The 23,205-nt window shown below is 54.1% G+C and overlaps 1 protein-coding gene and 1 long non-coding RNA gene across 5 annotated transcripts; one reads left to right on the top strand and one right to left on the bottom strand.

Annotated features, from left to right (window-relative positions):
- The first annotated feature begins 635 nt into the window (after nt 1-635).
- Nucleotides 636-16,870, top strand: LOC137233423 (uncharacterized). The gene is made up of 7 exons (XR_010947405.1): nt 636-1,288; nt 1,380-1,520; nt 2,172-2,506; nt 2,953-3,099; nt 3,794-3,889; nt 14,855-14,972; nt 15,641-16,870. It is a non-coding gene; the product is annotated as an uncharacterized lncRNA (long non-coding RNA).
- BID (BH3 interacting domain death agonist) lies at nt 2,884-22,758 on the bottom strand. 4 transcript variants are annotated; one of them, XM_067755949.1, is made up of 6 exons: nt 22,643-22,751; nt 11,005-11,066; nt 7,477-7,681; nt 5,147-5,286; nt 4,263-4,475; nt 2,884-3,339 (listed from the first exon to the last, which is right to left on the bottom strand). In XM_067755949.1, exons 2-6 carry the CDS (start codon nt 11,014-11,016, stop codon nt 3,328-3,330), a joined length of 582 nt encoding a protein of 193 aa, XP_067612050.1. In that variant the 5' UTR covers nt 11,017-11,066; nt 22,643-22,751; the 3' UTR covers nt 2,884-3,327. The 4 variants fall into 4 exon arrangements, with proteins under 4 accessions (XP_067612050.1, XP_067612049.1, XP_067612051.1 ...); XM_067755948.1 differs by having other exon boundaries at nt 7,477-11,066; nt 22,643-22,727; XM_067755950.1 differs by lacking the exon at nt 11,005-11,066 and having other exon boundaries at nt 22,643-22,725.
- Between the last annotated feature and the right edge of the window lie 447 nt (nt 22,759-23,205).

Raw genomic sequence — 23,205 nt, 5'->3', positions numbered from 1 at the left:
GGTAACACCCTCTTCCTGTGTGAGGTCCCTCTGCTCGCCCGCACAGCTGGCTTGTGGGTTATTCCGGCTCCGCTTGCCTTCATCACTGGCCTTCTGTGCTCGCTGGGGGAATGCAGCAAAGCGCAGCTCTGTGAATGGCGCTCTGTTGCAGGCGGCGCGGGGAGCAGACACCAGAGGATGTAATGAAATGAGCCTTGAAGACACTGATGTTCACACAGCAACCCCCTGCCTCGACCCGGGAGGGCTGCCTCCAGACCATCAGCCTTGTCATCTTACGTGCGTACCTATGTGGTTTGATTGCAGGTTCTGTAAGCACGCTAGCAACACCCAAAGGCCCACTCGCACAGCTAGTGAACTTGCTGGAGAATAGCAGTGGCTCCGGGGCTGCCGCCCAGCAGTCAGTGCCGGCTCCTGAGGGGCCGGTCTGAGTACACCGGATGTCTCTGGACTTTCAGCGATGCCGAGCACCTTTGGTTCTCTTAACCATCACTTAATTCAAATACTTCAAAAGCAGGATGAAGCGTTCCCTTAGTTAAAACACCTCAATTCTGCCCGCGAGGGGGTGATGTAAAATGCGCCGATTTCCAGGGTGTGCCCGAGTCCTGGCGGCCAGGGCGCGCTCAAGGCTGGGAGCTCTGTATGGCGCTGGCTTGGGGCGAAGAGCGGCCATCTTGCTTTATGATCAGGAAAGTGTATGTGACTCGGTCTGGAAAAATTGACACCAAAACGTGTGTAAACTGCATTAAAACGGTGGCTTACTGTATTAATGTACGCAAAACAGTGGCAGGTGAAGATGCTGTGACACGTTATTTATTTACCTACTCACTGCACCACACGGCACGCGGGATCTTAGTTCCCCAGCCGAGGGTCAGACCCGTGGCCCTGCAGTGGGAGCGTGGCTCTTAACCACTGGACCGCCAGGGAGGTCCCTGAAAACTTTAAAGTATTGTAAGAGATAGTCTGGGATGATTTGGTGCTTTAGAGCTCCTTTCTCTTCCATTAGTTTATAGAGTTGACTACTTGAGTTTAAATTGCTCCTGGGCCTGGAAGAAACTGTCTCCCTGCTGAGACACATTGTACTGACTGATCCCTGTGTCTGTGTTCATGTGTGATTCACCCTGTTTGTTTCCACGGTGACATGAGCCCTTTAAACCTAGAAGATTGTTTCCAGAGGCGCAGCCACACCTACTTGCTTTTAGGACTTGCAGCGTTCTGCAGGTGTCAGCCTGAGACCCAGCCCTGGGGTGCTGTGTTCGACGCTGAACCATGGAGTCATTTTTCTTTTCTGGTAAGTTTAAACTCAGGGAACAGGGAAGTGGTTTTGGTAACAACGTATTTATCAGTACTTAATTACTCGTGTTCGAATTGTCCTTCCCCAGAGCATCATGGTCACAGTAACGAGGGCGTTTCTATTACTGGTGATGTGAGACCTGGACCCTACCCACCGTTGAACTTGGACGCAGACCAATCCTAGTAAACACTTAGCGCTCGGAACAGACCGGGCTCTATTGCTTCTAATCGTAAGTACTCTGGTTTACTCTGGTGCTAAGTGATTGCGTTTTGTTATTGTATTCTTTTTTTTTCAAATTTTATTGGACTATAGTGTTTTGTTTTGTTTAAATTTATTTTTGGCTGCATCGGGTCTTAGTTGCCCCGCGACATGTGGGATCTTAGTTCCCCGACCAGGGATCGAACCTGCATCCCCTGCACTGGAAGGCAGATTCTTAACCACTGGACCACCAGGGAAGTCCCTGTTATTACTTGTATACTGACTGTGTGTCTAGAAAAGGGAGCCACCACAAATGCTGTCTAACTGCTCTTTCACCTTTATGCCTAGAGATAGGTGCAGATGAGCTGGGGGCACGGCTGAAGATGAAAGCGTAAGACTCTTCACAGACATGCCCCACAGGACAGATGCAGTAGCTTCTCCAGTAGCTTAAAATTTTTATCAAAACCTTGACTTCTTGGAAAGAGAAAAGGGTGCGTTTAGTTACATGATTTTGGAAACTGGTTGACATAGGCCTTGAAATTACCTCCACGTCTTTTAAATGCCTGTGGTTCCTGACTCAAGTAGAAGGAATTCACGGTGAAAAAGTCAAACACACAAAAGTCTGATTTTCCTGTTAAACGTTCGAGTCCAGAACCTCTTGTGCTGCTTGGTTTTTAAACAGGAAGACCGAGTGCGCCTGAGCCAGCGGGGCCGGGGTCACCCTGAGCCGGGACAGAGCCACGATGCTGCTGGCCAGAAACCGGTCACCCACAGTGGGCCAGCGGGGCGCTATGGGAGCCGTGGGGCTGGTATGGGCCACTGACTGATTCTGGACCGGGTGCCCTACATCAACGGCAAGTTCAAGGAAGACGATTAATTAAACCCATCCCCTTGGACCCCTCCGGTATCTGGTGGTGCTGCCTTCTTCCATCTGCATCTGGAATGGCCCAGGCTCTTGGGATGAACCTCGAGGAAATATACAGTGAGAGATTTCCTGTGCTGGTGGAATTAGCTTTGGTATGTGAACACACACAGCATTAAACCTCTCTATGAAACCTTAAAAAAAAAAAAAAAAAAAGACTGCACTTCCTTACTATGAAGGTGTCCCTGTTTTGAGGGGAATTTATCACTTGTAAGAGGTCCATGCATTCCCTCTCCAATCCCTGGTCCCCTCACACTCGGCACTGCCTGTGGTAACACCACCACCACCACCAAGGGTGCGCTTTTTTTTTTTTTTTTTTTTTTTTGCTGCACTGCACGGTATGTAGGATCTTGGTTTTCTGACCAGGGATCAAACCTGCACCCCTGCAGTGGAAGCACGGAGTCTTAACCACTGGACCGCCAGGACAGTCCCAAGTGGGTTTTTTTAAAAAACAAAAAAACATTGTGTGTTCTTTTTCTTCTGCCTTTTATTTGTCAACCTGCTTTCATTTTGTTGTTCTTTTTTTCTTTTTTGGCTGCAGCTTGTGGGATCTTAGTTCCCCGACCAGGGATCAGACCTGGTCCCTGCAGTGGAAGCACAGAGGAGTCCTAACCACTGGACCACCAGGGAACTCACGATCTGCTTCTAGATCTGATTTTCCGGCGGGGACCTTTCCAGCAGACATTAGGTAAAGGCACAGTGTGTGGATGGATGTAGATGATGTGAAACACTCACACACGTACATGAAGAAATTCCTAAATGGTCTCTGGCTTTAAAATGGTGAGACACAGCTGCCACCTCGTGCCTGTCTTCTCTGAGCACGTTTAAGTGGCCGAGGCTCCATCTCTGTGGAGACAGCTACACCGCTGTCACCATCTCAAGTTGTAACCAGTCGCACTTTTGTTGAGTCGTCCCTTCAGTCCATCTCCTGGAGCAAGAAAGGACAACAGCCGGGATTAGCCAGCCTCCCTCCTGAGCCAGGACCCTAGACCTGAGCCTCTAGGGCCACAGTCAGCAGAAGTGCAGCTGGGGCTTTGCAAACAAACACAGCTTTCACCAAGTCACTTACGGTGCCAAGAGGCATCTCAGTGGGTGAGAGGACTGGACCAAGGTTCTGTTTCAGTCCCACAGTGTCTGGAAGCTGTTTGTTAACAGAGGCTTATCTCCTTCCAACAACAGCTCAGCTTGGTTTCGCAACGAGTTGGGGTTTGTGTTCTCCCTCCGGTTTTTACTTTTAAAAGCCCGTATAACCGAAGGCCACGCAGAGAGAATGCTTTTAAGGCTCATCGACTACATGTTAAGAGGGTCAGACACCTGAGCAATGCTCCCGACACATAAAACCCCCAAATTTATAGATAAGATACATCCACTTTCCCTTCCAGGTGGTCTACGAAACGGAAGCACCAGACTTTCTAATATCCTGGGTGGAGGACAGGCGTGTACAGTTTGTACCCCCTTTTGACCGCTCACCCTCCTTGGTAAGCATGTTTTAATTTAAATTTTACTCCTTTCTGTGACAAGGTGAGGCTGACAGCAGACTGGGGAAGCCCAGCGTGGGCCCCTCTGGCCCCCTCTCCTGCTCGCCCCCCAGCAGCTCTTACAAGCCTGTGAAGGGTGCACAGTCGGCCTCCGCTGCCCTGTGACAGCAGCTCCTCTCAGAACCAACCGGACTCCCGGACGCAGAACCGAGCCTTTCCTCCTGAGCGGAAGGGCCGCGACCACCTCCCCTGGGGCCTGTCCCCAGCAGGCAGCCCTGCAGCGAGGGTCCCAGAGCTCAGAGGGGGCCGGGGTGGGGAGAGGCGGACACCAAGGGGGCTTAAGAGCCCAGGAGCTGCCACCACTGGCTCTTACGTTTTGGACCAAGTCCCTCACGCAGGCGAGAAGGTTCTGGCTGATGAAGGTCACCGTGGTGTGAAAGACATTTTGGAGCGCAGCTGGCGAGTGGTCAGCCACCTTTTTGGCCACGAGCATGGTCAGCAGGAGCAGGGTCTTCTCGCGGTCCACATCCGCAGGGTAGAGCTGTGTGAGTTGTTGCAGCGCGGCCGCCAGGCACCGCCTCCTGTCCTGCACAGGTGGAAGCAGAGGCGCGGTTGCCAGCCTCCCGCGGGGAGGAGGGAAGTGCTGGAAACAGCGGAGGAGGCAAAGCCGGGGGCAGGCGAGGCACCCCCCCACCGCGCGTGCGCGGGCGGGTCCTCGTCTCCTGCTTGGAGGCACCTGAGATCAACGTCAGCCACCGCCCAGGGGTCCAGCCTGGTACATGGGAGCAGGGAGGGGGATGGCGACCTCCTGCCAGGAGAGGCCTCAGGCACCGCCAGACCAGAAGGGACCTTCCACACGCCAACACGTGGCAGCAGGAACGGCACGATCAGCCTGTGTCTGATCCGCCGGCCAGCGAAGCTCAGAGGGAGGCTCCCTGACAGACGGGCCTTCCCGGAGGCAGGACTCGACCCGCCGGGCCCAGCCCGAGGGCGTTTCTAGGTCACGGGGCCCCGCCACCTCAGCGGTCAGAGGAGTGGAACATGTTTCAGGAAGAGTCACATCCGTCTCGTTAATCTTTGGGGGGCTCTGTCCCCAAACTCGAGTCTGACTTCAGGTTTTCAGCTGTCAAGTGACTTTTTGAGAGACAGTTCACCAGGCTGGCTCTCTCTCCAGCAGTCACGAGCTGACCAACCTCCCTGGACGCTGGTCTGTCTGCCAGGAGGCAGAGGACAAGCCCCGTGGGTTTTCTCACTCACCTCCTCCGACAGGCTCGAGTTACTGAACTGCGCGGCCAGGCCAGCCACCAGCCCCGGACAGATGCTGCACTCCATCCTGTCCCCAATCTGGGCGAGCTGCCTGGCAATGTCCCGGACCACTTCCTCCCGAGTCTCAGAGTCTAATGTGCAGAAAGGCGAGGGGGGGGGGTGTGTGTGTCAGATGATGACCCGCTCACACCCCGCTCCTGCTCCAGGAAAGGGGTGGGTCCTGCATCCACAGCCCAGTGAGGACAGTGTGAACACGGGTCCAGGCGCAGGGGCCGGGCGGGAGAAGGACCTGGGATGCCGGGGTTGCCACAACCTGGGCTCGAAGCCCAGCGTCCAACGGCTGTCGGCAGAGGAAGCGGTCAGGACAGAGGCTCCGCAGCCTCTCGTCCTGGACTCTGCCTCCTCCCCACCCCCCCACCCCTCCCCAGATGCCACGCTCTTCCTTCCTGGACACCATCTCAGCCCCTCCCCAGAACAGAAGCTTCCATGGGCTCTGGGGTTCCCAGCTGTGGGCTGACTCCCAGGTACGCAGCTGGGGACCCAGGGCACTGAGTGACCAGCCCCCTTGCTGCTTCTCCCCGCAGCACAAGAGTGTACTCGCCCCACCTCCAGCCCCTTTCCGCCCATCACACAGGTGAAAGGCATGTGGCAGCCAGCCCTGCATTGAGAGAGTTGTTGGCATTGTTTTTCCAACAGCATTTGCTCACTCTGTGTCGTCTCTGTGTCACATTTTGGTAATTCTCGCAATATTTCAAACTTTTTCATTATTATATATTTGTATGGTGACCAGTGACGTCACTGCTTCAACACACTGCAGGCTCAGAGAATGGTTAGCATGTAGCAATGAAGAAGTCCTTTTAATTAAGGCACGAACGCTGTTAAGACAGCGCCACGGCACACTGAACACACCTCCGTGTAGTGTACACGTACGTCTACACGTGCTGGGAAACCAGAGGGTCCAAGTGCCGCGCCTTGTGGTCTGGACCCCGACCAACAACCTCGCCTAGCTGCCTGCACACTTGTCCCTCGGGGTCTGGGTGGGCGCCGGCCCAGGACCCCTGCGGGCACCAAACTCCAGGGGCTGGCGTCCCTCACGTGATCACCTCCACCTCATACAACGCCACTGCACAGCAAATTCAACTTTTGCTCTGGGGAACTTTCTGGAACTTTTCCCCCCAAGCATTTCCAACCTGTGGTTGGTGGAATCTGCCGGCAGTGCCTGCACAGCCCTGCGCCCGTGGAGTTCCGTGGGCCTGGCTGCAGCCCTGACCTCACTGAGACGTGTCCGTGTGACCCCAACACGAGCCCTCCTCACCCCAAAACCTCCCACTACCCGCCCATCTCTGCTCGGGGACAGGTCACCACTCGCCTGCCAAGACCTCCGAGACCTGGGTCGACAGCCCGGCCACGCTCCACCCCCGTGGTCCCCTTCGCGGCCCGGCCCGTGCGCTTGTCCTCACCCGCCTCCCACACAGCCCCCGACGGCCCCGCTCTCCCACCTCCTCCCGTCCAGCCGAGCGAACAAATCCACCGACAAGTGGCGGCCAGGCCTCCGTTGTGCCCGTTGTGGCCACACCTCCTCAGGCTCCTGACCACACACCGCTTCCTACCCGAGCGCCCACCTTGCCCTGTGCGTCCAGTGAGGCTCCACGGTCTGAGGGGCGCTTGGTGCAGATGGGGGCCACCGGGGCAGCAGATCTGAGAGCAGAGCTACTCCTGCCCCTTCCCAAAGGGGGCCTAAGGCAACCCTGGCTGGTGGGGACCCCCTGCTGCGCCGCTGGCTACCTGAATTGAGACAGCTGGCGGCCCAGAGGCCAGATCAGCCTCAAGAGGTCAGTGACCCCCACCTCCAGGCGGCAGACTCCAGCCCAGGCCTCCCGGGCGCGTCGGGAACACGTGGGAGCCTGCCCCCAACGCACAGGCTGGTTCAGGAACCCAAGAGAATTCCTCAGGGAGCTCCAGGAGGTGCTGTGCCTGGCCCACCGCCAGAGGGGCGCCCAGCCGTCAGCTCCCAGTGGCCTCCGTGGCGGCAGCACTGGTGGCCAAAGCTGAGGCCGGGAGGACAGGACGCACACCTGGAATCAGCCACACACGGAGGATGGCCCGGCCCAAGAAAAGAGCCCCAGGTCCCCGCTGCCCTGGTGACCGTGCAGATCGTCACGGCCATAACATACACAGGAGTAAAGCACGGGCGCTGCACAAACGCAAACAATCCTCAGGAGCCCGAGTGGGTTTCAACTGCCTGGACTCGGCGAGGCCTGCTCCGCTGGACACGGGGTGGACCTGAGCATCTGGGCCGCGGAGGCTGGCCCGGCGCCTACCTGTCTCTGCCGCCCCCTCAAGACGGAAGTGGCTGCACCAGTTGCCATCCGTCTGCAGCTCGTCGTCGTGGGCCGCGCGCACGGACAGCTTGTGGCCCAGCATCTCCAGCTCCTGGCGGCAACGGGAGTGCGGGCAGCTCTGGAGGAAGCTGAACACCAGCAGGCTTGTGGTGCGCTCATCCTGGGGGCTGGCGCCATTGCTGACCTGAGAGGAGAGTCCTGTGGGAACATGGCCCCAGGCCGGGCAGCCGGGCCCGCGATGGCCTCCCTGGCCCGGGGCCTGGACACCCTGCCAGTCCGCAGGGCCATGTACAGATGCTGAAAAGCTCCAATCCTGCAGAAGGTGACCCATCTGCCGGCGGCCAGCTGGTGCAGCCCGGGGAGGGCGGCCAGGCACGTATGTGTCTAGGTGCCATGCTGGCTCTGCACGCCTGTGCCAGGCCCTGCGTATCTTTTACCAGCCAGAGCCCATGCTCACTGGGAGTGCATCCAGCAGGTAGAAGCCCATCCTCTTCCATCACGTCCTTTGTGGGCCCAGGAGGGTGCTGTGCAAAAGCAGATTTTCAATACAGCCTGGGCAGGAGTGACCACAGGCAACACCTGCCTCTGGGCAGGCCTGGCTGACCTCAGGTAGATTAACCCCTGGCCAAGCCCACGAGCAGCACGGGGGAACCAGGAGGGCCACTGCACGTGGCAACAAGAAGGCAAGTGCAGAGCAGGACCAGGGGTGCTCAGGTCACCCCCAGACCTGGGATGAGAGGGCATCGTGAGAGGCTAGGATGCCGAGACCGCCCAGATCAATACACACGAAACACACGGCCTGGGCTGGGAGCAGTCACGGGGAGAAAATGAAGGTGCAGGTAAAATTGACTTCTGAGTCCATAATGTTTTTCATTAGAAAATACTAGAAAAATATTGATTAGGAAAATCAGAAAACTTTGAGAGGACAGTTTTTAGAGGACAAATTGTTTTCAACGAAATGCATAAAATAAGGTGCTTATGTATTGCTATTCAGCCTTTGCTTCTCCAGAATTACTCCTAAAAGGGGGAAATGTATGTAAAAGCTCTACTCTACTAAACCTTTACAGTGAGGCCAGTGGCACAAGGCAGCTGAGAGACTGAAGAATGTGCTTCGTCTCTACCTCAGGAGACGTCCTGGTCAGGAGAGAAGAGGGGCTGAGGCAGGGCTGCGGTTGAACCGTGTCCCCCAGAGACAGGCCCAGGTGCTGGCCGCCAGGACCTGAGAGCAGGACCTTATTTGGAAATGGGGTCTTTGCAGATGTCACGTTAAGGCCAGGTCATCCTGGATCTGGGCCCTAATCCCATGACCCATGTCTTTACAAGAGAAAGGGGCAGGCTTACAGACACACACACAGGGATGCCAGTGCAGACGGAGACTGGAGCTGGAGAGGCCAGAGCAGACTCCTCAGAGCCTCCAGAGGAACCAACCCTGCAACACCCTGATACCAGACTTGTGGCCTCCAGACACTTCAGGAAAATACCCAGCCGGTGGGGTTTCCCTACTGCAGCCCCAGGGAACCAAACCAGACCGTCTTTTTCAAGAGGTTGGTAAACAGGGTCCAAAGTCTGGGCGTGCAGCAGCGGTTGCCACCAGCTACGCCAGGTCAGGTATCAAACCCAGATGCAGTGACCCCTGAAACACAAAGAACAGAAGTGGCCGGGCGAGAAGGAGAGCATCCGGTGTGAGAGGGCTCAGGCCCTGGAGCCAAGTGTTTAGTGCCATCGGCTGGGAAGCGTGTGGACAGACTCCGTTCTGAGCATGTCAAGAACAGGCTGGCCTGGACTCCCACACAGGCAGCCGGTCCAGAAGACCAACAGCATTTAACACCAAGAACAAGCAGGGCTGGTGACAAGCCAAGGACGGACGAGTGACACAAGCTGAAATGGATGTCTCAGAAGGGGGAAGATGTGATAGCTGTTTATCCTTTTAGGTCACAGGAAAAAGTATGTCAAGAGAAATGATCAAGACTTAGGAAATCTTGCCAGACATAATACAGATTTCATCTATAGGAGGCAAAAATAACTCGTGCTATAAAGTCAGTTCCCGTGCAGAGAAAACGATGGAAAGCTGTCCAATGTGTGTGATAAACTAGACTAATCCTGGTGTCCAAACCTGGAGAAAACAGCACCAAACAAACAGTAAAAACAAAACAAAACAAAAAATCAATCTCATTTTCTACATATCAAAAAAAAATCAAAGAATGCTACAGTATAGATGAACAGCGCCATACAAACAGTAAAAAAAAAAAAACAAAAACCAAACCGAGCCATCATGCTCAGTGATATCAGCAGACACAAGAGGACACACACTGCTCCATCCCTCTCATCTGTGTGGTCCCTGAAGCAGAGAAAAGGGGGCGGCGGTGGCAGAGCGACGCGAGTGCTCTTAATGCCACTGTGCCGGACACTTAAAAAAGGTTAAAATGGGGACTTCCCTGGTGGCGCGGTGGTTAAGAATCCGCCTGCCAATGCAGGGGACACGGGTTCAAGCCCTGGTCTGGGAATATCCCAAATGCCGTGGAGCAGCTAAGCCCGTGCGCCACAACTACTGAGCCTGCGCTCTACAGCCCACGAGCCACAACTGCTGAGCCCACGTGCTGCAGCTACTGAAGCCCGCGCGCCTAGAGCCCATGCGCCACAACAAGAGAAGCCCGCGCACTGCAATGAGAAGCCCATGCACCACAACGAAGACCCAGCACAGCCAATCAATCAATAAATAAAAGGTTAAAATGGTAAATTTTACTGTAATTTTAAAAAAACCTGGAAACAAAATCAAAGGGAAAAAAGAAAATCTATAGCAGGGTGAAATTTCTGACGGGGGAAGAGGAAGCTGCTGGATGTCTCACCATGAACCTGACTGTGGGGCACGCCTGTGTCTCGGTTTCTCAGCTTGAAGGAAAGAAAGGGGAAAGCAAAGCCCTGGGAGTGTGTCTGCCCTTTCCCACTGAAGTCATCAGGAGAAGCGGCACCTGGGCAGCGCCCAAAACCTCTTCTGCTCAAGTAGCTGACGTTTCTCCTGAGCTGCTAAGCTGGGAACCACACGGCTCCCAGGCCTGCAGAGGGTTGTTTGAGAAGCGCACACCCAGCCCCCAGGCGCTGTCTGCTCAGAGATGCAGAAACCGGGCCAGGCTCGTGAACCACCTAGTAAGTCCTCAGGCCCGCGGCCGCCCCCATGGGGCTGGTGGCGACACGGAGGGCCCCGGGCTGGGCACCCGAAGATGCCACACTGCCTGGCAAAGACAGGAAGGAGGTGAAGAAGAGCTTCTGCTGGGCCAGGCGCGACTTTCTCTTTTAAACTCGCTTAAAGCACAAGGCGCCATTTAGGCCCCATCCTGCTGAGGCAGGGGACTGGCCCACGCGACCTCGGCGACGCTATAGCTCTGAGCCTGTCCTGCACAGGAGCGGGCGGAAGCGGTGCGGGGACAAGGGGGTTTTCCGCCCTGTGCTCCCGAGAGCTGGGATCCGAGGCTCCGCCGCCCACACCCCCAGGACCACCGCCCATCTGACCTTCGAGTCCATGGCCCAGGCAGCGTCGTGGGCTCCAGCTCACAGGGGTGCGGGTCAGCAGCCTGGAAGAGGACACACACAGGGTGGGTGCAGGGCCCCTTGTAGGGCAGTAACTGTCAAATTTGGAACTTCCATACGGTTCCGAAATACACGGGGTAAAAAGAGAACAACCAGCTCCTCTCCAGGGAGAAAGGGCAAGGCTTCCCCCACCACCACCCCGGGAGCTCGGGCGGGGGCCTTGGGGGCCTGCATCCCCAGGACCCAGGCCACCCACCGGGAGCGGATGAGCCCACCCTGGGGCCGGGCAGGATGCAAAGGTCGCAGATGAACTGGAGGGACAGACAGGAAGCAGCAGGACGCTGGCCCGAGGGCCTCCACGGGCCTCCAGGACAGGAGGCAGAGCTGCAGGACAATGTGCCACAGAGCAGGCCCCTGGGGGAAAGGCCGCAGAAGCCAACCCACGTCCACAGTCACAGCCTCAGCCTCCACCACACCCTCTCAGGAACGAGCTTCCGAAAACCGGGGAGGCCGCCATCAAGGGGTAACTCACATAAAATCTGCCTTCCGCCTGGGCCCGCCCTCCCCACTGTCCCCGCGGCCCTGATCCACTGTGCTCATTTCCCACCTCAACAGATACTTCCACCAAATGTTTTAATGCCTTTACATAGTGACCCTTGAACAACGCGGGGGTCAGTGGGCGTAGAATGTAGTTGTATCCGCGATCTGCATTCTCCGATTCAACCAACAGCAGCCCGTGGGGCATTTACTAGTGGAAAACATCCCCACAGAAGGGGGGCCCATGCAGTTCAAACCTTTGTTGTTCGAAGGTCACCTGTGCATACATGTCTTTATAGCTCTCCCTCTATATGTAAGGATATAGAATGAGAGCAGAACACGGATGCTGACCCAGACGGGACGGATGCACGGGAGAAAGTGCCTCTGCAGGATGGCTGGGCCCCGGTGTTTTCCTCAGAAAGACAGTGGGTTTGGAGAAGGTGGATTTCCTTTTTTCCTTCTGAAATGAACACTTACTAAAGATTTTATATAACTGATTAATGGGGGAAACAAAGATGTTAAAACCACTCAGCACACAAGCACCCACGGCAGAGCACCTGTATTTCTATGGACAAATCACCTGCATCAGCATCCGTTTTCTGCAGCTCACAGAGGCGTAAAATAGCTCAAAGACAAGAAAGGGGTGAGCTGGCCAGAATATCCAGGTTTTTTGCCCATTTCAAAGTCTTTCACAGATTTCCTGACAGTCTCCGGACTGGTAATGATCTCAAAGATTATTCTTTGACACACACAAACAGGGCGGGTCTCATAAGAATGTTAATTAACGAGCCATGCCTCCTAGGTTTCTTTTTCAAATTCAGATTAAACAACGACTAAAGCCACAAGATCAGCTTCTGTCTGGAAATTCTCACCAGGAAGCTCAGGCTGGACTCTGCTACCCCGAGGGCGGGCAGGAGCGCCAGGCCAAGCAAGTTCACAGGCTCCACCTGTGGCCCCTCTGTATGTGTGCGGAGAAAAGGAAGCCCAGCCAGGGGAACAGGGGCCACGGATCCAGACACTTGCACGTGGCAGAGACTCAAATGCAGGCAGTGGGTGGGGAGCTTTGCAGAGGAGGCCGCGGGGGAAGCAGGGGGCCCGCTGGCCGTGGCTCCCTGTGCGATGGTGTCCTCTGTGTCGCCCCACGTTGGAGGCACAAACAGAAAGGAGAGAAGCTGTCGGGTATCAATCGAGTCCTGAAGTTATTTTTAGGTCCCTGGACTGTCCCAGAGAGCACTCTGACTTGACCTCCGGGCTGGTGGTCACTGGGGGGGGCTGGGGGAAGGGGCCGGGCAGGCTGCTCTGCCATCGTCCACTCATATATTCAGTCCCAGCCTCTCTTACTCGGGTCCCCACTTATCTCAGATTCCCTGGCCTGCAGGAAGCGACCTTCCCATCACGGAGGGCGGGGACCCCAGGGCCAGACTGGCTTTACTGGGAGGCTCTGTAGCCTTCACTCCCTACAGGCAGCTCAGTTCTGTGACAAGTGGCCTGTCACAGTCGATCACACAAGCATCATTCAGAAATAGGACGTTCTGAGGAAGGCGCTCAAGTTGTCCAATTATATTACATCCTGGTAAAAAGAACAAAGGACAGTAGGCAGTTTCTCACCAACTTATACACAGAATTACCTTTGTTCTAGTAACTCTGCTTCCGGGTACGTGCACACCTATCCTCCTGGCTGCGTCACTCACAACAGCACAGGTGGTGACAACGCCACACCCACTGATGGGTGAGCGGGTGGACGCAGTGTCCATCCCGCGGTGAGTCTCGTTCAGCCTCAGAGAGGAGGCTATGGCACCTGCTGCACAGGGAGGAGCCTGAGGGCCCTGAGCTGAGTGACACGAGCCAGACGCACAAGGGCAGCTGCTTCTCTGCTGGAAAGTGGACTGTTGGCCCGGGGCGGGGAGATGCGAGGGTCCTGGAGAGGACGGGGGTGGTGGCATCTCAGTGCGGGGCACATTCGGAAGTGGTTACAGTGGAAAAGTTTATGTATAAATATTTAACCACACACACAACAAAGAAGGAGATTCTGGCGCCTGCGACGATGTGGAGGAACCCTGAGGATGTTACACCGAACAAAACAAGCCAGACGCGGGAGGACACACACCGTCTTGCCCCACTTACATGAGAAGTTGTGCCTGTTTTCTAGAGAATTATTAATTCCTATTAACGCCACTGAGCTGTACACTTAAACTGATTAAAACGGTAAAATTTTAATCTATTTTACCACAATAAAGTTTGAAAGAAAACACCCCCCACAGAGTCGTCTTTTTGAACCTATGCAAATAGCGGTACCATCACACAAAATGAGGAAACTTAGCAAGAATTCTGTCAGGAAGAACTAGTTGTCATTTCCCTCTACCAGGTTTTTATGGGTTACAGACAGTTGAAGAAAGAGAAAGTTTCGTGTGTCTAGAAAACAGAAATGGAAATGTCAGCAATATTCCGAGCAAACCACCAGTTTCCCACCTTGGTCTGTGGGTCCCAGCAGCTGCGCCCACGCCGTCTGCACCCAGAAGAGCCTGGAAACCCTGACCTGCACCCGGCGAAGCTCTGAGTTGTTGAAACCAGGAGAACACAAACCAGGAGAACACAAACGTCTGTTTGTGAAGTTTCACTAGTTCAAAGTACCTAGTACCAGTCCTCTCCACAAGTCTCTGATTCCATCCTTCTTTGCTGAGGACACACACGAAAAGCCCCAACTCATCCCCAGAGGGCACAGGCTGCCGGGGGTGATTCATGTGTTTCTCTAACTGACAACATCAGAACGGAAGGGGTCAGATTCTCTTTTGGGGTACAGTACGTTAAAAAACGTGATCAGGGCTTCCCTGGTGGCGCAGTGGTTGAGAGTCCGCCTGCCGATGCAGGGGACACGGGTTCGTGCCCCAGTCCGGGAAGATCCCACATGCCGCGGAGCGGCTGGGCCCGTGAGCCATGGCCGCTCAGCCTGCGCGTCCGGAGCCTGTGCTCCGCAACGGGAGAGGCCACAACAGTGAGAGGCCCGCGTACTGAAAAAAAAAAAAAAAGACCGCGATCAGTGTTTCCCCTGAGAATGAAGGCGTCCCCATATGGCACACCGCTTCTGGAACATTTCAGTGAGTGGCGGTTTCCTGCAAACATAACCAAAGCAGCCTCACAACAGTGGCACCTCGGCCAGATCTGACTGACTGCATAATCGCTCTCTATGAGTATAAGGCAGGCGGCCCGTGGGATTCTCCAGGGGCACTCTGGGAAGTCTCAATACTAGTTTTAGGTGTCAAAGATATCCTGAAAACATTTTTTTTTCTAAATTCAGGGTCCAACCTTTGGAAGCTCTGTCAGAGTCCACTTGGGCACTTAAGATGGGGTCACGGATGCCTGAGAAACAGGACATGGTTATCAATGAACGAAACTAAGAAAACCTTAAGCTCCTCGTAAGTGATCAACCTTTGTTCTTTGTGGGGCTGTTTTTCCCCTTAAAACATAAAGCATCAAAAATTATTGTTTTGGGGACTTCCCTGGCGCTCCAGTGGTTAGGACGCCGTGCTTCCACTGCAGGGGGTGTGGGTTTGATCCCTGGTCGGGGAACTAAGGTTCCACAAGCTCCGCGGTGCGGCCAAAAATAAACAATTAAAAACAAAACAAACCCAAAAAAACTCGTTTTGACAGTAAAGGAGGCAAGACCATCAAAATAAGCAAACTTTGCTAAAACTGTGAGATTTCATAGCTTCTTCTCAGACTCAGACATTTAAGAGATTTACAAAAACATGAAACAATGTTCTCACTAAAAACATTGTTTTGTAAAATACAGTATCTTTTAAAAATATTCGTGAAGCAACAGGCATTGATATTTTCAAACAAATCAACAATATTTGAAAATTTTCTCCAGTCTTACTTTCTCACACAGAAAATAGATAAAAACCACTTAATCAAAAGCTTTTCAGGGTCCTCAGTAATTTTTATGTGTAAAAGAGAGACCAAAAAGTTTGAGGGGGGGTGTGAAGACCCCCTTTCCTTGAAAATAAAAGCACATATACAACAGTTTTTCTCTGTCATCCATTTTAATTAAGACTCAACCCAAGTGACTGACCTTCCTTCACAGAAAACCAGGTGCCCGGGTGTCACACAACTCAGACGCTATCTCCAGCAGCACACGTGCCCTGGGCGTCCCCACAGTGCAGACACGCTGAGCGACACCAGCCAGAGACGAAGCCTCTGCTGAGGACACTGAAAACACTTGAACTTACACCTGGTACGCAATGCTTCGGTATCCTGTCTTACTTAGAAATTACCTAGGTAGACAGTGATTGCCATCATTAACTCAATTTAATGTGCGTCCAAGCTGTACCCTGGAATACTGTTAAAGTAAAATCAATGTCAGAATTCTATTCAACTTAGTTGAAAACAAATTTACATTTCTCTTAACTTTAAACATCATGTAAGAGTAATATTAGCTGATTTGATAAGTAAACCTGTAGAAGTTCGGGGGGAAACCAATTACAATAAAATGTATTGTATCAATGTTATATTGATATATTGATTATTACATGTAATCAATATTAAGTATAATACTGATAAATCAGAGAAAAGACACAGCTTTTTAAAACCCCAAATTATTAATTTATCCTCATTTGCCAAAGATTTATCTTAATTATGTGAACCTGCATTCTTTTTTGTGACACAGTTGATGTATAGGTTACAGGTGTACAACATAGTGATTCACAATTTTTAAAGGTTATACTCCATTTATAATTATTATAAAATATTGGCTGTATTCCCTGTGGTGTACAATATTACCCTTGTAGATTATTTATTTTATACATAGTAGTTTGTACCTCTTAATCCCCTCCCCGTCTTGCCCCTCCCCCTTCCCTCTCCCTCTGGTAGCTACTGGTTTGTTCTCTGTACCTGTGAGTCTGTTTGTAAACCTGTATTCTTAAAACGTTTCTGAGTTTGGACTACCCTGGTGGCACAGTGGTTAAGAATCCGCCTGCCAATGCAGGGGACACGGGTTCAAGCCCTGGTATGGGAAGATCCCACATGCTGCGGACCAACTAAGCCCGTGCGCCACAACTACTGAGCCTGCGCTCTAGAGCCCGTGAGCCACGACTACTGAGCCCACGTGCCACAACTGCTGAGCCCGCGTGCCACAACTACTGAAGCTTGCACTCCACAACAAGAGAAGCCACCGCAATGAGAAGCCCGCGCACCATAACGAAGAGTAGCCCCCTCTCGCCGCAACTAGAGAAAGTCCGCGCACAGCAACGAAGACCCAACGCAGCCAAAAATAAATAAATAAATAAAATTTGAGTTTCTTTCTGTGCATTTAAAATTTTTTTAAAGTCTAATGCGTTTAAATTATTAGAAACGAGATTTCCAGATTTTCTGGAAATTTTAGAAATATTTATATAAGCATTTATTTAGGTCCATAAGCCAATGAGAACAGAGTTCCTCCAATCTGAGACACTTCACAACCTAACTGCCTAATGATGAGAAAACGTTTTGCACATTTACACGCCAAGAGGCCAAGGCCTTGCTGAACTACAGACCCACAGGGCACACGGCGTCGGTCCCACAACTTCAGGGCCAGGTCAAGAGTAAACACAGAAACACCAAGGCTCACGGGTCCGGATGCCAAGGAGTGGTTCTCCGTGGTGGCACGAAATAGGGAGGGTGGGAGGGAGGGAGATGCAAGAGGGAAGAGATATGGGAACATATGTATATGTATAACTGATTCACTTTGTTATGAAGCAGAAACTAACACACCATTGTAAAGCAATTATACTCCAATAAAGATGTAAAATAAATAAATAAATAAAATAAAAATTCTGAACTGAGCTCAAAAGAGACCAAGGACGCAAACCACCGTCTGACCACCCAGATTCTCTGTCCTCTCCCGCTCAACACAGAGTAGACCTCTGACACCTGCCCACAAGGACCACAGTCAGCAAAGGCACCAAAGGAGTAACTGGTGCACATGTGCAAACGCAAAACCCAGCCAAACACAGGACAGAGGGAGCCATCCACTGGCCCTGAGACGTGGCCTCTGGGGGCTGAGACCCACCGGCACGCTTCCAGGGACGGCTCCAAAACTGCCAGCCAAAGAAAAGGGAGAAACCATGACTTTCATACAAATACAAAACAATAAAATGAACACATGTCCAAGATTTTAATTATTAGCTCATTAATTAATAAGGGAACCAGTAAGATAGATGATACAACCAGTTTCTAGATAACGTGGATTTCTAAGGCGCCCGCCAGGTCTGCTGAGGTCACGTAGACAGTCCTTCCCCCGAAGCGGGTGAACAGGGTCAACGCAGAGCCACAGGAGGCCCAGGCCAGTGTCCATGTGGGCCCCTTCTGACGATTCGTGGCGGGGTGGGAGCTGCCACTCACCCAGAACACAGTGTGGCCTCACTTCCAGCCCCTTGCCACCTGGATTCGCCAGGACAGAAGCTGGAGTGTGGACGCTGGTCTGTCTCTCTGGCTCCTCTGCACCGAGCTCTCCGTCCCTCAGGCCTCCCCAGACGCTGGGCACCTCCTCAGAAACCCCAGTGATTGCTCTGCTCCTCAGCCCTCCCCTCCATCCCACAGGCCTGGGAACCACTGGCTTTCAATCCTGGCTGCACACACTGGGAGCAACTGAGAGACTTTAAGATACTGATATGACATGACCTTACATATGGGAAAGCCCAAGGAATCCACTAAAACACCCCTGGCAGTAATAAATGAGTTCACCAGCGCTGCAGGACACAGTCTCTGCAAGATCTGTTGTACCTCTACATGCCCGCAATAAACAACCCAAATATGAAACGAGAAACAGAGCAGCATCAAGAGAAATGAGGTACTTCGGAATACACTGCACAGAAGATATGTAAGACTTGTACAGCAAAAACTATGAACATCGTGGAAGGAAAGTAAAGATCTAAATAAATGGAATCGTTCCTGTCCATGGACTGGAAGGTGTATTCCATTCCGCCAGTGGGAGCCCCCCACAGACACCCACGGACTCAACACAGTTACCCTCAGGCTCCCAGCTGGCTTTTCCGCAGAAAGTGACAAATGGCTCCCGTTTCATGAGGAAATGCAAGGGGCACAGAATAGCCAAAGTCAAAAAGAACAAAACTGGCGGGACTCACGCTCCCCAACTTCACAACTTATGACTGACCTACAGTAACTGAGACAATGTGGTACTGGCAAAGGATAACCTCACAGATCAATGGACAAGAAATGACAGTCCGTAAATAAACCCTAATATTTATGGTTCATCGACCTCTGACAAAGGGGCCAAGACAGGGTAAAGAACAGGCTTATCAGCAAGTGGTGCTGGGACAGCTGGTATCACAGGGGCGAAAGCATGAATTTGGGCCCCTACCTCATATCATATACAAAAACTAACTCAAAACATGTCATAGGCCTAAATATAAGAGCTAAAACCATTTAAAAAAAAAACTCTTAGAAGAGAACAAAGGAATAAAACTTTATGACCTGGGGAGAGGCAGTGATTTCTTAGATATGACACCAAAAGAACAAGTTATACAAGAAAGAAAAAGATAAACTGGACTTCTTGAAAATTAAAAACCTTTGTGCTTCAAAGGAAACGATCAGTGAAAACACAACGCACAGAACGGGAAAAAGTGCTCGCGAATCATTTGCCAGACAAGGGACGTGTACCCAGAAAATACAAAGAATTCTTGTTAACAACAATAAAAAGACAACCCAGTTAAAAATTGGGCAAAAGATTTTAATAGGATCCAAAGATATACAAATGGTCAACAGGCATATGAAAAGACGCTCAACATCATTAACCACTACGGAAATGCTAATCAAAACCAAAATGAGAGGGGAATTCCCTGGCGGTCCAGTGGTTAGGACTCTGCACTCTCACTGTTGAGGGCTCAGGTTCAATCCCGGGTTGGGGAACTAAGCTCCCCACAAGCCACGTGTGCGGCGCGGCCCCCAAAAAAAGAAAGAAAGGAAAAAAACCCACAGTGAGATACCCCTTCACACCCACGAGGACGGCTAGAACCAAAAGGATAATAGCAAGTGGTAGCGAGGATGTGGAGAAGCCAGGAGCCTCATACCGTGCAGGTGGGAATGTAAGATAGCGCAGCCACTTTGGAAAACAGTTCTGCAGCTCTTCAGAATGCTAAACAGAGGTATCACAAGACCCAGCAATTCCACTCCTAGGCATGCATATATACAAGAGAAATGAAAACACACGTCCACACAGAAACTTGTACACGAATGTTCATCGTGACATTATTCGAGGTAGCAAAAAGCCGAATGTCTATCAACTGGTGAATGGATAAGGAAAATGGAGTAGATCCATAAAATGGAGTATTATTTGGCCATAAAAGGGAATGAAATTCTGATACAGGCGACAACACGGATGAACTCTGAAACATTATGCTGAGTGAAAACAATCTAGTCACAGAAAACCACAGACTGCATGATTCCATTTATATGAACTTCCCAGAATAGGCAACTCCATAGAGAAAGAAGTAGACAAGGGTCACCTGGGGCTGTGGGGATAAGGGGACTGGGGGTGACTGATAATGTGCGTGGCTTCTCTGGGGGCTGTTGAGAGGCTCTAAAATTAGACTGTGGTGATGGCTGCACAGCTCTGACAGTAAACTGGAAACCACGTTAAATGGGCAGATTTTATGGTATGTGAAATATCTCAATAAAGAGGTTTTAAAAAAAAAAGCAGCCCAAGGGAGGGTGGAATAAAGAGGGGGAGCCACCCCGTCACACAAGCCCCAGAAGTGAAACCCACCCCCAGTGCAGAAAGCCTCCGAGTCCCAGTGTCCTCGTCCACCGCCGCCCAACCTGCACAGGCCCTGGCCGAGAGGTGTGTGCACACAGGGTGCAGCAAGACGGCCCGCAGGGGCCGTGTGCCGGGGGGCTGCTCCAGAGCGTCGAGGTGGGCCTCTGTCCCAACAACCTCCCTTGCCTTGGAGCCAGGGAGAAGAAAAGGGATGTCCCACGGCCCTCCTGGTGACCCGGACCCCTGGCCCCGGAAGAGCCCTCCGCCACTCGTGGTAGCCACGCTCCCGGCCGCCACATCCTTCCACCGCGGCAGAAGGTCCCCGGGACGCACGGCACTCCTGTGCCTGAAGGTGACCAGCCCCTCTCCAACCTGCTCTGTGACCCGGAGGGAACTCGTTTCCTCCCCGCCCGCGATGACAGGACACTGAGGGAAGGGGATAACTGCCAACGAGCCACTTCCTCATTGTCCCAGTGGTGGCTTCTAGAACCCTGGACACAAATACACAAAAGGCAACCGAGAACTCAGTCTGCAGCGGAAGTGGTTGCTCTGTGGTTCACCTAGATGATCACGTCTGCTGTTCACTGGAAACTTCCCCATTCAGCCCATCACAGGCAGGAAGAGGAGGGAGAGGAAGGAGGGAAAGGACCGGGTCGGGCACTGGGGAAAAGGTCCAGAGCGGGTCCAGGGCACCGCCCCACGCTTCCCCCAGCCCCCAAGGCTGCCCGCAGGGAGGGGTCTGCGGAAAGGCCAGGCCCTCCCCACCACCACCGCGGGTCTAACAGGTGCAGCGGAGCAGGGCTGAGACGTGGGGCGGCGGCCGGGAACCCAGGCAGCGCAGCCCCGCAGGGAGAGCCGGGGCTCTGGGGCGGCAGGGTACTCAAGCGTCTTGTCTCGGATCAGCATTCGTCCAGACACAAATCTCTGCCCGCGTGTCCCGCCCAGTGAGCTCCGCGGGTGCTTCGGGCGAGCACACGCGTGACCCCCGGGGGCCCAGGTGCTGCTGTCAGATCTTGTGTAAGGGAGGCCCAGCGGGGTGGGGGGCACTCCGGGCCTCCACTCCCTCCACAGCCCCCACCTGACATCCGGCCACCAGAGGCGCAGCCACAGAAGCACCTGCCACAGCTCTGGAGCGAGGCTTCTCAGGGCCGACAGTCCAGACGCGGCGTCCCGGGCACCGGCGCACGACGCGTGCTCCTCCATCGGAGCACAGGCCCCACCCCTCCCCCGCCACAGGCAGGCGGCCGCAGCGCCAGGCCAGTCCCCCTCCTCCTTGCCCCTGGGTGCCGGGGCTTCCGGGCAGGCCGCTCGCATCTGCAGTAAGTGGGACCTCCAGTCCTGGGTCTGCGAAGGCCCGGGAGTGGGGACCCTCCCCCAGCACTCCCGCACTGCTGGCAAGCTCCTATCCACCCCTCAGAGTCCACCTCGGATGGCCTGACCTCCTCAGACAAGACTTACGGGACCCAGCCCCTGTTCCGGCAGCTCTCTGCTCCAAAGCCTGCATCCCAGTGTCCCGACGTCGCCATTCCCACCACACAGCACCCTGTCCCGCGGAGCCTTCTCTGGGCGCAGCCCAGAGAAGTCCGTTCTTGGACCCCAGCGTTAAGGCTGCCCCTGTGCGCTGCGCTCCTCCCTCGCGGCAGGAGTCCAGAAGCCGCCCCGCGGGCCGCCCCATCCTCTTCCCCGCGGTGCCTTCCTAGAGCCAGCTCAACCCTTGCTGCCGGAGGGCTCCTCCCACCCTCCCCCAGCTCGAGCGCAGACCCTCTTCCAGGGACAGTCACCCGTGGCTCCCGGCGGGCTCAGGGTTTGCCCGGAGATGGCAGGGACCCGGGCCCAGGAGAGCCCCCAGCCCGACCTGCCTTTGTCCCGACGGGTGGGATGGGACTGGGAACCACGTTCCCCTGCTGAGGCCGCCGACGGAGGCCTGGGCAGCAGACAGACCCGCAGGAGGGGCATGGCCGGGGCGGAGTCGCCCGAAAGGGTCTCAGGGGTGAGGCCCCCTCAGTGAAGACCACCCCCTCTCCCGTGAGGGCCATCCCACCCCCGCAGCGCAGCGTGTCCCGCTCGCTGGATGAAAGAAACGCTCCCCACGCCCCGCGCCCGGCCTGCTGGCTGAGGGTCTCGGAACTCTCGGGGTTTCCGGTCACTAAGTCACTCAACAATCCACTTCCGCCGCCCGCAGCGTGTTCAGGGCAGCGCGAGCCGGGGAGGCGCCAGGGCCCGCACCCGCGTCTGCCTCACGCGGAGGGAGCAGCGGGACGGAGCGCGCGGGGGCAGGGGGGGACGGCCCAGGGATGGAGCGCACTGGGACTGGGGACGCCGGGGGGTACTCACCTCCCACGGCGGCGGCAGGCGGCGAGACGGCTGCGCACAGGGCTCGGGCGGGAAAAAGCCGACATTCCGGGGGCGGAGCGCGCAGCCGCCGCATGCCCACTTCCTGTCGCTCCCGCCCCGCCCCGACAAGGCTCCGCCCCCTCACTGCCGGCCACGGGCGCCCCGCCCCGGCCACGCCCCCACCCCATCATTTCCTCAACCTTGCTGCGGCCCCGCCCCTTCCCGGCCGCACCCCGACAAGGCTCCGCCCCAGGCCCACCTCCAGGCCCCGCCCCTCGCCAGGTCCCTGGAGGCCGCGCGCGGAGAAGCAGGAACAGAGGCCTCCAGGGACCAGGGCAGTCGCTACACGCGAACTCAGGAATAGAAACCGAATTTTAAAAAGAAGAAAAAAGACCGGAAAGAAATATAACCAGAAACCATGGGCTGGTTACAGTGAAATGATAAAATCGCAGGATTTTCTACTTTTTTGTACTTTCCAATTTTTCTTAAATAACTGTGGCACCAATTTTACAGTGAATAAAAACTATGTAATAGGGACTTCACTGGTGGCGCAGTGGTTAAGA

This window comes from Pseudorca crassidens, chromosome 11 (genome assembly GCF_039906515.1).
Source record: "Pseudorca crassidens isolate mPseCra1 chromosome 11, mPseCra1.hap1, whole genome shotgun sequence".
In the NCBI taxonomy this organism is placed as follows: Eukaryota; Metazoa; Chordata; class Mammalia; order Artiodactyla; family Delphinidae; genus Pseudorca; species Pseudorca crassidens.
The sequence above is the reverse complement of the archived record's forward strand: the minus strand, read 5'-3'. Positions and strand labels throughout refer to the sequence as shown.